We start from the raw sequence: 14,004 nt of genomic DNA, 5'->3' as shown, positions 1-14,004 counted from the left end.
AAAAAGACGACCTGAAGAATGGCAACCGGGTGACAGAGCTCCCACACGTCGCCCTCAAGACAATCTTAAGCCTGAAGGGGAATTTACTTCTCCAGAAAAAGAGCCATGGCGACCTGCTGAGCGTCAAAAACCTAAAAAACCTGAAGATAATTTGTATCCTGAAGGAGAATTTGCAAAAAGAAAGCCTGATGAGTGGCGGCCAGGAGATAGAGCTCCAGTCCGTAAGCCTGAAGACAATCTTAAACCCGAAGGAGATTTCGAAGACAGAAAACCTGAAAAGTGGCAACCTGGAGAGAGAGCACCTGTTAAGCGCCCTGAAGACAATCTTAAACCGGAAGGTGATTTTGAAAAAAGACGACCTGAAGAATGGCAACCGGGTGACAGAGCTCCCACACGTCGCCCTCAAGACAATCTTAAGCCTGAAGGTGAATTCACTTCTCCAGAAAAAGAACCTTGGCGACCTGCTGAGCGTCAAAAACCTAAAAAACCTGAAGATAATTTATATCCTGAAGGAGAATTTACAAGACGAAAACCTGATGAGTGGCGCCCCGGTGATAGAGCTCCAATCCGTAAGCCTGAAGATAATCTTAAGCCTGAAGGCGATTTTGAAGACAGAAAACCTGAAAAATGGCAACCTGGCGAGAGAGCACCTGTTAAGCGCCCTGAAGACAATCTTAAGCCCGAGGGAGATTTTGAAAAAAGACGACCAGAAGAATGGCAGCCTGGTGACAGAGCTCCTACGCGTCGACCTCAAGATAACCTTAGGCCTGAAGGTGAATTCACTTCTCCGGAAAAGGAGCAATGGCGACCCGCTGAGCGTCAAAAACCCAAAAAACCTGAAGACAATTTGTATCCTGAAGGTGAATTTGCACAAAGAAAGCCTGATGAGTGGCGTCCAGGAGACAGAGCCCCAGTCCGTAAGCCTGAAGATAATTTGAAGCCTGAGGGAGAATTTACTTCTCCAGAAAAGGAGCAATGGCGACCCGCTGAGCGTCAAAAACCTAAAAAACCTGAAGACAATTTATATCCAGAAGGTGAATTTGCACAACGAAAGCCTGATGAGTGGCGTCCAGGCGAAAGAGCTCCAGTCCGTAAGCCTGAAGATAATCTTAAGCCTGAAGGTGAATTCACTTCTCCTGAAAAGCAGCCTTGGCAGCCAGCTGAACGCCAAAAACCGAAGAAACCAGAAGATAATCTTAAACCTGAAGGAGACTTTGAAGATAGAAAACCGGAGAAGTGGCAACCTGGAGATAGAGCTCCTACGCGACGTCCAGAAGATAACCTCAAGCCCGAAGGTGAGTTCACAACACCTGAAAAAGTACCTTGGCGACCAGCTGAGAGGCAGAAACCTAAACGACCTGAGGATAATCTATTTCCCGAAGGAGATTTTGAAGACAGGAAGCCAGACAAGTGGCAACCTGGCGAGAGAGCAACGGTCAAACGTCCCGAAGACAATCTTAGACCTGAAGGTGATTTTGAAAAAAGGCGTCCTGAAGAATGGCAACCAGGGGATAGGGCTCCTACGCGTCGTCCGGAAGACAATCTTAAACCCGAAGGTCAATTTACTACACCAGAAAAGGAGCCATGGCGACCAGCCGAGCGACAGAAGCCTAAGAAACCTGAAGACAATTTATATCCTGAAGGTGAATTTACAAAACGAAAACCTGATGAGTGGCGTCCAGGTGATAGGGCTCCCGTCCGTAAGCCAGAAGATAATCTTAAGCCTGAAGGTGAATTCACATCTCCTGAAAAGCAACCTTGGCAACCAGCTGAACGACAAAAGCCGAAGAAACCAGAAGATAATCTGAAACCTGAAGGGGAATTTACATCCCCTAAAAAAGAGGAATGGCAACCAGCTGAACGGCCGAAGCCTAAAAAGCCTGAAGATAATTTATATCCGGAGGGCGAATTTCAGAAAAGGAAACCTGAGGAATGGAGGCCTGGAGACAGAGCACCAGTACGAAAACCCGAAGATAACCTCAAGCCCGAAGGAGACTTTGAGGATAGAAGACCAGAGCAATGGAGACCTGGTGATAGAGCTCAAATTCGCAAGCCAGAAGATAATCTTAAGCCTGAAGGTGAATTCACAACACCAGATAAACAACGCTGGCAACCAGCTGAACGTCAAAAACCTAAAAAGCCGGAAGATAATTTAAAACCAGAAGGTGAATTTGAAAAACGACAACCTGATGAGTGGCAACCGGGAGACCGTGCACCAACACATAAACCTGTTGATAACTTAAAACCAGAAGGAGAGTTTACAACACCACAAAAAGATAGATGGCAACCAGCTGAACGTCAAAAACCTAAAAAGCCAGAGGATAACTTGAAACCAGAAGGAGAGTTTACCACTCCAGAAAAAGCGCCTTGGAGACCCGCTGAAAAAACACAGCCTAAAAAGCCAGAAGATAACCTTAAGCCAGAAGGTGAATTTGAGAGAAAGAAACCTGAAGAGTGGCGTGCTGCTGAGCGACCGAAACAAAAAAAACCGGAGGATAATCTTAAACCAGAAGGAGAATTCGAAGGAAAGAAACCAGAAAAATGGCAACCAGGAGAAAGAGAACCAATGAAAAGACCCGAAGACAATCTCAAACCAGAAGGAGAATTTACCACACCAGAAAAAGAACAGTGGCGTCCCGCTGAAAGACCAGTCCAAAAGAAACCAGTTGACAATTTGAAGCCCGAAGGAGAATTTACAACGAGAAGAATTGAAGACTACAAAGTCGTAACTGGTGAAAGAGCTGAAATTATTAGGCGTACTGATAATATTATTACCGAGGGCGAATTTACAGGTAAAACAATATACTTTAATTTCATTCTTATTTCCGCTCTTTAAAATTAATAATTTAAATTGATTTGATTTTAGATGATTCATAACAACAATTTTTTTCAGACACAACAACTTCTCGAAGTGAATACACAATAAAACCAACAGAAAGACCTAAGCCAGTTAGAAGAAATACTTGGACAAAATTAGAAGGGGACATGGTCACGGAGACTACATCACAGTCTGAATTTATTGACTATACTGATACGGTCGAGAGGACTACGTTGGTAACTAAGAGGACAGATAATTTAATTCACGAGGGGGAGATTGATTTTGTAACATCTAATCAAAAAGATTATACCGAAAAGAATTCTATCATAGAAAGACCACAAAGACGCCGTACATGGACAAAAGAAGATATCGAAAAGTTCTACTCTACAGAAAGTACAGAGAATATAACGACTACTCAAGAAGAATACAAAATCCACGAAGAGAAGTGGACTGGAAGAAGACCTTTAGCTAAGAAACCTGAGGACAATCTTAAGCCTGAAGGTGAAATGGAAAAACCGAAACAAGATGAATGGCGTCCTGCAGAAAGGCAGACTGCAAAGAAACCCAAAGATAATTTAGCTCCCGAGGGTGAATTTGAGACACCGAAGAAGGAAGATTGGCGTCCAGCTGAACGGCAACGGCCTAAGAAACCAACGGATAATTTATTCCCCGAGGGTGATTTTACCACTCCAGAAAAGGAGCAATGGCATCCAGCTGAGCGTCCTATCCAAAAGAAACCCGAGGATAATCTCAAACCTGAGGGTGAATTCGAAAAGCCAAAACAAGATGAATGGCGACCAGCTGAGAGGCAAACTCCGAAGCGACCTAAAGATAATCTCAAGCCTGAAGGTGATTTTGAAACTCCTAAACAGGAAAAATGGCGTCCTTCAGAAAGGCCTAAAGCTATGAAACCTGAAGATAATTTACGCCCAGAAGGAGAATTTGAAAGAAGGAAGCCAGAAGAATGGCAGCCTGGTGATAGGGCTCCAGTTCGTCGACCAGATGACAATTTAAAACCAGAAGGTGACTTCACTACCCCAGAAAAAACACAATGGCAACCAGCTGAACGTCCAACTCAAAAACGACCTAAAGATAATTTGAGACCAGAGGGAGATTTTACTCAACCTATTACAGAAGAATGGCAACCTGCTGAGAGACCAGTTCAGAAAAAACCAAAAGATAATCTTAAACCTGAAGGACAATTTGAACAGCCTAAGCATGAAGAATGGCGTCCGGCTGAACGGCCTTCTCAAAAAAAACCAGTAGACAATCTACGCCTTGAAGGTGAATTTGAAAAGCGTCAACCTGACAAGTGGGGACCAGGAGAAAGAGCACCTGTTCAACGTCCTGTTGATAATTTAAAACCTGAAGGCGAATTCATGTCACCAGAGAAACAGCAATGGCGACCAGCTGAACGACCGGAACAAAAGCGACCCAAAGATAACTTAAAGCCAGAGGGTGATTTTGAACAACCTAAACAAGATCAATGGCGACCTGCAGAAAAACAAACTCCTAAAAAGCCTAAAGACAACCTTAAACCGGAAGGTGAGTTTAATACACCAGAAAAAGAAGAATGGAAACCTGCAGAGCGACCTATTCAAAAGAAGCCACAAGATAATCTGAAACCAGAGGGCGATTTCCAACAACCAAAGCAAAAAGAATGGCAACCTGCAGAGCGACCAACTCCAGCAAAACCAAAAGATAATTTATATACTGAAGGAGAGTTTGAAAAACCGGTACAAGAAAAATGGAAACCTGCTGAAAGACCAGAAGTCAGAAAGCCTAAAGATAACTTAAAACCAGAGGGTGAATTTGAAAAACCCAAACATGATACCTGGAAGCCGGCTGAGCGACAAACACCTAAAAAACTACAAGATAATCTTAAACCAGAAGGTCGCTTCGAAACACCTAAACACGACGAATGGAAGCCAGCTGAAAGGCCAGAAATTAGAAAACCGAAGGATAACCTTAGAACAGAGGGTGAATTTGAAAAACCAAAACAAGATGAATGGAGGCCTGCTGAGAGACAAACTCCGAAAAAGCCTCAAGACAATTTAAGACCCGAGGGAGCCTTTGAGACACCGAAGCCTCAAGAATGGAAACCAGCAGATCGTCAAAAACCCAAGAAGCCTCAGGACAATTTAAAACCTGAAGGTGATTTTGAGAAGCCAACAACAGAAAAATGGCAACCAGGTGAAAGACCAACGCCTAAAAGGCCACAGGATAATCTAAAAACTGAAGGAAAGTTTGAGCGTCCAGAAAAGCCCAAACCGGTTCCACTCGGAGAAAGACCTGTGCAAAAGAAACCAGAAGATAACTTAAAACCTGAAGGTGAAATGGACATCATGCGACGAACTGATTATACTGCTACTCGAGGAGAACGTGTGAATGTAGTTAAGCACGAAGATCATCTCAAAATGGAAGGTGTGATAGATATTCACCGAACGAGAGATGATTATAAAAGAATTGATAAAACAGAAAAAATTGTTATACAAAGACATGAAGATAACTTACGGACAGAAGGTGAATTCATTGATCTACACACCCGTAATGATTATAGTGCTACAAAAGGAGAAAGAGCACCTGTAGTTAAACCGCAAGATAATTTGAAACCTGATGGCAAGTTTTATAAACCGGAAGTTGTGCCATCTCAACCAGCTGAAAAAAGGAAACCATTCAGACATGTTGATAATATAAAAATTGAACATGACTTTGATGTTAGACAGAAAGTTGATAGAGTTGATATCATTAGACGTGAAGATAATTTAAAAATTGAAGGAGAATTCATAGACATGAAGCAAAAGAATGATTATAAAGTCGTGACTGGTGAAAGAACCGCTATTGTCAAACATGAAGATAATTTAAAAATGGAAGGAAATATGGAAAATATTCGATCGTCGGATACGTATCGTCTTGTCAAAGGACAAAGGGTTAAACTAACTCGTCGAGAAGACAACTTAAAAATTGAAGGTGTGTTTGAAGACCTCAACCGTAAAACTGACTTTAATATTACTAAGGGAGGTAAACCTGCTATAAAAGAAAATGAACCAAAACAATTAGGTCAAAGAAAACCAAATGATGATGATGTAAATAACAAATATAAGCAAGGGCCTCACAGTAGTAAGCATGTTACTTCAGAAGTGTATTCCAAGTCAACTCAACGAACAGATGAAGATTCTAAGTATCATACACAACATTACACAGACAGAGTCATTCAAGAGACATTTAAAGATTCTAAAAGCCCAAGTAAACATCCATCCCATGCTAATTTACCAGCACGGGATGATGAAGTCACCGATAAATCACCAAGACCAAAATGGAATAAGCCCTTGGAGAACGATGATAGCACAAATAGGCGACCAGCTGACGGTAAACCGCAAACTGATGATACAGTTAGAAACCAAGGACAAGATCGTCCTGATAAACCTGGTCAGTCACCCTTGCCATCAAAATCTAAAACTCCGGCAGATCGAGAAAGATGGAGTCCTATGAGGCAAGGACCTTCTCAAACGAAACAAGTCATATCATCAGATGAGACAACATACCATAATCAAGATACTACTAATATCGTTAGACATGATACTGTGCAGCACCACACAGTTAATAAAGTTTTAGTTACAAATTCACATACTGCTCATGATGAGAAGACAAATATCCAGAGAAATCAAAACGAAGTACATAGATCAACGTATGGTCATCCACAAAACCGTCCACATCTACATGATTATCCACAGTCTTCAACAAATGACGATCATTCTGTTAACCAAATCAACCAATCTGTACTAAAAACCGGTGTCGTAAATCAAACAGGATTCATTAGCAAAACTGACAACACAGTACGACAAGGTAGCGTCGAACGCACATCTTCAGGACATACAATTGAACAAACAAACAAAGTTAACCGAACATCTAATACCATGACGCGAAACACGAATGACAATACAATGAATAGAGTGGATTCAAGGAATATCAAAAATATTTCTTCTACAACATCAAATTCTATGAAGACGATGAAACAAGTAACCGAAAAGAAGTTGATTGCAGGAAAGTGGGTGACCGTAACTAGGAATGTTGAAGTAAACACCATCGTAGGTGAAGGTTCTGGTAAACCAAATAATAAAGGAATTACTCGTGATGATCAACCTAATTCTTCAACAGATTCGCTTAATCAACAATCTAAAAAAGTTATGTCGACAAATCAAGCTAAATCTTCATCAAATGAAATTCATCAATCACATAAGAGTCACCATAATATATCTGAAAACCACCACCAAAACCTACAACAACACCAACATCATAATCAACAATATCATCAACACCAATACCATAACCAACACCATAACGAGCAGCAACACCAACACCAACACGATACACTAAACACTACGTTCACGGTTAAAGGTTCGCATGACGTGAATGATAACGTACGCAACAAAAAGAACATTGTTGTTAAAGAAAATGATATGAATCAAAAACTTGGGAGAGAATCTACAAATCAAGTATCTAGTTCTACCCAACATTATAAGACTTCTCATGTGTCTGATAATAGTAAATATCAGACATCCCAACGTGTATCTGACAGCCGTATACACAATGATCAAACAAGCAGAGGTAGAACACATGATCATACAATTACATCACGTAATATTATTGGTGACAATATTAATCATAGTTCTCGAAACAATTTGCAAACAACAAATATTCAACGTAATTCCAATAACGTGAACGTTATGACAGAAAGACATGAACACAACACTGTGAATACTAATGTGTCTCACCAAACTCATACATCTAATAGAAGTCAGTTAAGTGACAGTGTAACAAAAACAAGCGTAGAGTTCCAAAGAGCCATGCATGGCGGGGACACTCCATCTTCACCTCAGGATTATTCGAACCGATCCGGGTATCACAAACGCACATCAGATTTCATATCAGATGCTAATACTAGCAACGCAGTTCTCCACCGTAAGGGAGTTACATCAAACACAGAAGCATACCATTCTACGAGTTCCACCGCAGCTGCTCAACGCAAAAGTATTTCTAATTTATCTGAACGTGGGGATTACATAAGCAACTCCACTCATAGCGCAGATAGGAAGAGCATTAGTTCAATGCATCGCTCTGCGCGAGATGGTTCCTCCGTTTTAACACATCACACTGAAAATGATGATTACCGCCGTCAACAACGCAGAGATGGACAATCCACAATTATAACAGATAGGCAACAGATAGGCAATCGTGCAGTTGTTAAGGATAATCTTCGTATTGGTGGCGAATTCTACGGTCAATCTGAAGCGCGATCTTATGGAAGTTTCTCACGCTCTGATCATGCACAGAAAACGGAAAGGACCGAGCGTGTAGAAAAAGTGGAACGTCATGTACGTCACGGGAATACTTCTCATTTTGTGTTAGGCGACGGGAGTGCTACAAGTTATAAACAAGAATTTAGGGCTCATGTTCACGGGACATGTCCTGCAACACTTTTAGAATCATCACGCACTCCTTATAAGCATACTCGTGATTCTCGCGAGCATAAATTTTATGCTTCTAAAATAACAGAACAGAAAACTAAATAATCAAGCGTCGATTTAACTCTCTACTTTTTATCATTCCTTTATTATGTTTGATATTGCGATGCTTAATTTTAATTTTATACGCAACTAACACTACTAGTCCTAAGATAATAATGTGCCTTCTAAAGAAAATGTTGCAATTTTATGATTTATATCATATTCATATATTTTATTTTTGTGTTTATTAAACTTTGCCATGTAATAAATTTTTATGAAAATTTTTGTGTTTTATTTTTTTACATAATTCATCATCATGTACATTATAAGAAAAAGTTTTTATTTTTCTGGATAATCTTATTTACTCTTCCCTTTTTTAAACTTAGCTTAAGATCAACATAAGATAAATGTTCATTCCACCTAACTTTACCTATGTAGCTGTCGATGAAAGTACTGTCAATATCAATCCTGATTTTTCAGAGATTAGCATGACAAGCAGACAAATGAACGGTTTTCATTCGCAGCATCATCATCAGCCCATGTATGTTCCCACTGCTGGGACACAGGCCTCCTATGGGGGTTCAGGCCATTCGCAGCAGTCGCAGCTTAATTATGTGTCGATTAGTGTTTAAAACTAGCCTATGTAGTGACATGACGTACAGACAGTGGTCTTGCTCCATCTCCAGACAAAATACACATCATAAAACTGATCCGTTGTATAGTGATAGAGGGGCAAACAAATTGACACTATGATGTAATATTAGTAAGGAAGTAAGGATGTAGAGATTTCCAATAAATGAAATAGGAATATTTTATATTATGAGCTCAAATTTTTAGCGCACCTGCGCCATAATTTGAATTTACAATAAATATAAATATATTTACATGTAGAACTTTATTAATTCATCTTATATATGATTAAAAGAAAAATTACAAACTATGCCACCTGTATGAATCTCACAACAAATAAAATTATTACAAAATATATTGTCTAGGACTTTATGACACACAAATTTCTTTAATTTTCTCTTAAGTCAGGTGATGGTTATAATCTCCTTACTCTTTCATATCGACTGAGTTCTCCATCACATAGAATATTTTTTAATAGTTTTATTTGTTGTGAGATTTTAAATACAGCTGGTTAAAGCTAAAAGCAAGACTACAAATTACATCAACTGTATGAATATCACAACAAATAGAATTATTTAAAAAATATTTTATAGAACCCCTTTATGACATAATCTCTAATTTTCTTTTAAGTCGGGGGATGGTTTCAATCGCCTTACTCTTTTATATCGACTGAGCTCTCCATCGGGGCTGTGTGCAATCGGACCGAAAGCTTCGTTTTCTTGACAATTAGCCGCATTGTAAGAATTATGGGTTAAATCATTGCTTATTTCAGCGCCAATGAAATCTGGTGCAGATTTTGGTGTTAATTCATTATTTTCAATATTTACTACTTCGTCATTTAAATAAGTATTATCGGCAATACGTTTTTTACGTAAGCCATTATTTAACATTAAATTATCATCAACTCCTTCAACATTAGACAATATATTATCTGTATCTGAACCAATGTTTGTATTGTCGTTGTCAATTTTAATTTTAGAATAGTTCGACTTATACTGTGCTTTATAATTTTTGTCGTTGTTGTTAGAACGTTGAATGCGTTCGTTATTTTGTTCAAGTTCTCTAAATCCATGATCTTTTCCTTCGTTTTCATAATGAGAAGCCCTTTCAAAAATACCTCCATCGTCGAACTCACTTTTTTCATTATCATCATTATCATCATTTAAAGCTCTAGGGAAGAATGGAACTTTCATATTCATACAATGGTCGGTAACTCTTTTGTTCAAGTTGCTATTGGTTCTTTTAACTCTGACAAGAGGCGCCATTTCTGATTCAGAATTTTTGGAACCCACTAAATCGTAATTTGGGAAAGACTCTTCTAAAGACTGAATGTCAGCCGAATTAACGTAATTATCAATATCCCTTTTATTAAAATTCTTGTATGCTTTATGCAATTCTGACTCATCTTTCATTAATTCAGACCAACTGTCATCCCTTGCACACTCCATATCATTTCCTAAAGAAGAATATTGAGTGTCTTCTAATAGATCATCATGGCCCATTTCCAATTTATCCTCTGGCATATCGTCAGAATTTGTTTCTCTTTTATTTTCGTTTTTCGGTACCTCTTTAATGTTAATATCATTTTTAGAATCTTTAATGTGTATCTCATCATCTACCGTTGGCTCTTTCTTGAGCGACAAGTTTGAATTGATTAATTCATCTTTATTCTTCTCAGAATCATTATCAGATTCAGGGTTTTTGGGACTAGAAACTTCTGCATGTTTTGTAGTTTCAGTTGTATCACCTGGAGCTATTGAAGCTGAAGATATTGTTGGGTCCAAAGTTCTACCAGCATCAATCTTACTCAAATCAGCTTGCCCACTTTCTAAAATATTATTTTCTTCCACTGCTCCGGCTTTTTTTGTTATTTCTCGTTTATTTACTCCCTCTAACTTACTGTCGATAATTTTTTTCAACAGCGCTTTTTTATCGTCGGATAAAGAATTCAAAAGATCTTCTAGTTCTTCTCTAGATAGCTTTTTAATATTTCGCTTTATCGCGGATTCATTATCGTCTTCACTGATCTCCGATTCATCTTTTTTATTTATGTTGTTTTTAAAGTCAAATATGATCTCTTTTTCACGTTTGTCCACAGAAGCTTGTCTTCTATCTCTATTTCCCACACGTTTAATGTTAGTCTTAGGTTTTAAAAATAAATCTTCTTTTTTATAAAACGGTTTGTGTTTACTCAATATAGATTGCCGGTTTGCGTCTAATGGTTCATCATTATATTCATTTCTGTCATTGATTTGTTGATGACTATCTTCATAAAAATTGCTGTCTTCTTCATTAGAATTTGCAACAGGTTCTCTAGATTTTAAAGCTAGCTCATCATTTCTTTTGTTATAAATAGAGGGACTGTCTTTTTGTGGTTGTGAAATGTTTTCTTCTTCCTTGTCGTCTTCCTCATTTTCGTTATTGAGTTGCATCTCATGCCGATCGGATAGTGATGAAATCTCCACCTCGGAATCATGATTAAAATTTTCTTGATTTCGTCTACCTCCACGTTCGTGAACTAGAAGCTATAGACAAGATGATTTAATTTAATATGAATTAATTATGGTTGGTTATAGCTAGGTATAATTTTAAAATTACATTTTCTTTCTGATTTTTATTTTCAGGTAAATATATGTATGAAGCGCTAGAATCGTCAAGTTCTAATGAGTTTTTTCTGTGAGATTGTGCAGCTCTTCCCTTTATCCCTCGAGGGGCCTTGAAATAATGATCCAATAATTAAATTAAATGTTAATATTTAAAACCTAATGAATTACCATACCATATTATAAGTGACGATATAATTGATTTCAGAAATACAAACGCTTTAAGCAATTCTATGTATCATAAAATTAATTGTAGAATTAAAATTGAAACAAGTGTTAACTAATTGAGTTGAATTATATACTTTAGACGAAGATGTTAGTAAATTGCCATCTTATCATTCTCTTACCTCTACCCCTGACTTATCATTTAAATAATCTTCAGACACCTCCTCGTTGCCGTCATAATCAGCTTTTTCTACATCGCTACAATGTAATTTAAAAAAATGAACAAAAAATTAGAATAGAATAAAATAAATAAACTATTTTATAAGAATTATGATAGTTTTTATAACCTTTCATTTTCTAGTGGCTGCGGTCTACAGATTATTTCAAAAATAAATCCTCCAAAAGCGAGCAACAAAATAAACAAACGCATTTTGTTTTATTTTACACATTCGGTAGGTATCTATTAGCAATTGACAATGTCAACATAATTTTTGTTTATTCTCATGATATAATATATGGTATTCAATGAAGGTTGCATACCAAATTGTATGATTAAAGTCTAGCAATAATTATTAAAAAAAAAAACAAATCGACTTCAAACAACACAAAAGCGAAAGATAAATTAGTATAATTGCTATAAGCCATACCCACTCATTTATTTGCAGTTGCAACCAAGATTGAAAAAAATAGTAATTACATATACACCTAGGTCTAGATATTAGCTAGAATTATTAGATTGTGGGATAAGTGATAACTAAGGAATAGAATAATGCTTGTTTCATGTAAGAAATGTTATACAAAAGTATTTATGAGTGCCGTATAAGAACTTTCTGGCATCGCTCTGTAATAATCACCCAATGTCACTATATCCTTAAATTGTTTTTTAAGTAGGGAAACCTTGCATAAGATACCTACGGTAATTGCGGGAACACTCTACCGCGCGTCTCGCCCATCAGTTACCCGTTTCCAGGCCCTCCGCTTGTTAATAATAAGTATACACAATACAAAACAAAATTTCGTATTTTGCAATCGAAATGTCATTTTTTTAGAAATTAGAATTAGATAGTTACGACTTTGATTCCTAGGAGGTAAAGTTGTTCTAATAGACCCACTGTAATCTGAATTTAATAATTAATGTTGCAGTAAACATAAATTATTTAATTAAATTGTTAATGATGCATACATTTCTCGCGTCTATTTAATGTAGGACATCAGAAATTAAAAGCCACAAATACTTACAACAATTTTATTCTTAAATGAGACCGTTTCATCTCTATCACACTTAATATGTACATTTGGTTTAAATAAAACAAACCACTGAAACGTTTTACTGCAAAAATCCTCAATAAGTTTGTGCATATTTGAGAAAAAACATTTATGTCTTACATTTAATGTCATATAAATCGATCAAATACAGCTAAGGAGGTTGTGGAGTGACTTCATTCCACAATTTGGTGTCCCTTTTTGAACCAAGTTGAAAGCTTTATAATCCTGCATCGCTTTTTAACTATACACTTATATCCAAATGCAAAAATGTTAAGGTACGAATAAAAAATGATATTATCATAATCGTATTCAATAGTAGCGTTTGTAATAAAATGTTTGAAGGAAGGTGCATTCCACGCGTATCCTGCGACCATATACGGCGTAAAAAAATTAAGTCTTGAAGATTTCACAACCTTATAAACGTATGATACTTTGATAGTACTAGTGTTGGCGGTGGACACATAGTGAAAAGCACATTACCCCAATATACAAAGAATAGCAACGCGACTTTGATATATACTTAAATCAACAAATAAACAACAGCTCATTGAATGACATAATATATTAAAAGATTCGTTCACTGCTCAGCAATAGAATTTGCAACGTTAAGTAATTTAAACATTGTATTGCACTTATAGGTTTGTGTTACATTTTAATAAATAAATTTCTATAATAAATCTGTGATTATTAGATAACCCAATATATTATATTATTTGAACTGTCATATCGAATTACCTTATTGTTATACCGTTTCCTGAGACGTAAAATCTACTTTCAACATGTACAACATCACCATTTATACTCATTTTCAAATAAGAAATATACTAATATAAAATTGTCAATATCTATAAGGCAATAGGAAAATTGTAAATTTTATGCCATAAAAATCATAATTTGACTTGTAACTTTGTTTTTGATACTTTATAAATTTATTTAATGTACAAAATTTTAAAATTCGATTTAATATAATTAATCAATCTCCAGTGATTATCGCCAAGCTATAGAAGCTAACGAA

At 37.0% G+C, this 14,004-nt stretch overlaps 2 protein-coding genes across 2 annotated transcripts in view; one reads left to right on the top strand and one right to left on the bottom strand.

The window, feature by feature from the left end:
* LOC119831822 (titin) overlaps positions 1-8,534 on the top strand; it is a 29,398-nt gene extending 20,864 nt beyond the window's left edge. The window contains exons 4-5 of the mRNA XM_038355365.1: positions 2-2,792; positions 2,894-8,534. Of these exons, the coding sequence (XP_038211293.1) occupies positions 2-2,792; positions 2,894-8,391 (8,289 nt within the window). The 3' untranslated portion in view covers positions 8,392-8,534. The remainder of the gene's footprint in view (position 1; positions 2,793-2,893) is intronic.
* Positions 8,535-9,569: 1,035 nt separating this feature from the next.
* LOC119831922 (GATOR complex protein WDR24-like) lies at positions 9,570-13,795 on the bottom strand. The gene is made up of 3 exons (XM_038355492.1): positions 13,725-13,795; positions 11,906-11,981; positions 9,570-11,480 (listed from the first exon to the last, which is right to left on the bottom strand). Exons 1-3 carry the CDS (start codon positions 13,793-13,795, stop codon positions 9,570-9,572), a joined length of 2,058 nt encoding a protein of 685 aa, XP_038211420.1.
* Positions 13,796-14,004: the final 209 nt, after the last annotated feature.

This window comes from Zerene cesonia, chromosome 14 (genome assembly GCF_012273895.1).
Source record: "Zerene cesonia ecotype Mississippi chromosome 14, Zerene_cesonia_1.1, whole genome shotgun sequence".
Lineage (NCBI taxonomy): Eukaryota > Metazoa > Arthropoda > Insecta > Lepidoptera > Pieridae > Zerene > Zerene cesonia.
The sequence above is the reverse complement of the archived record's forward strand: the minus strand, read 5'-3'. Positions and strand labels throughout refer to the sequence as shown.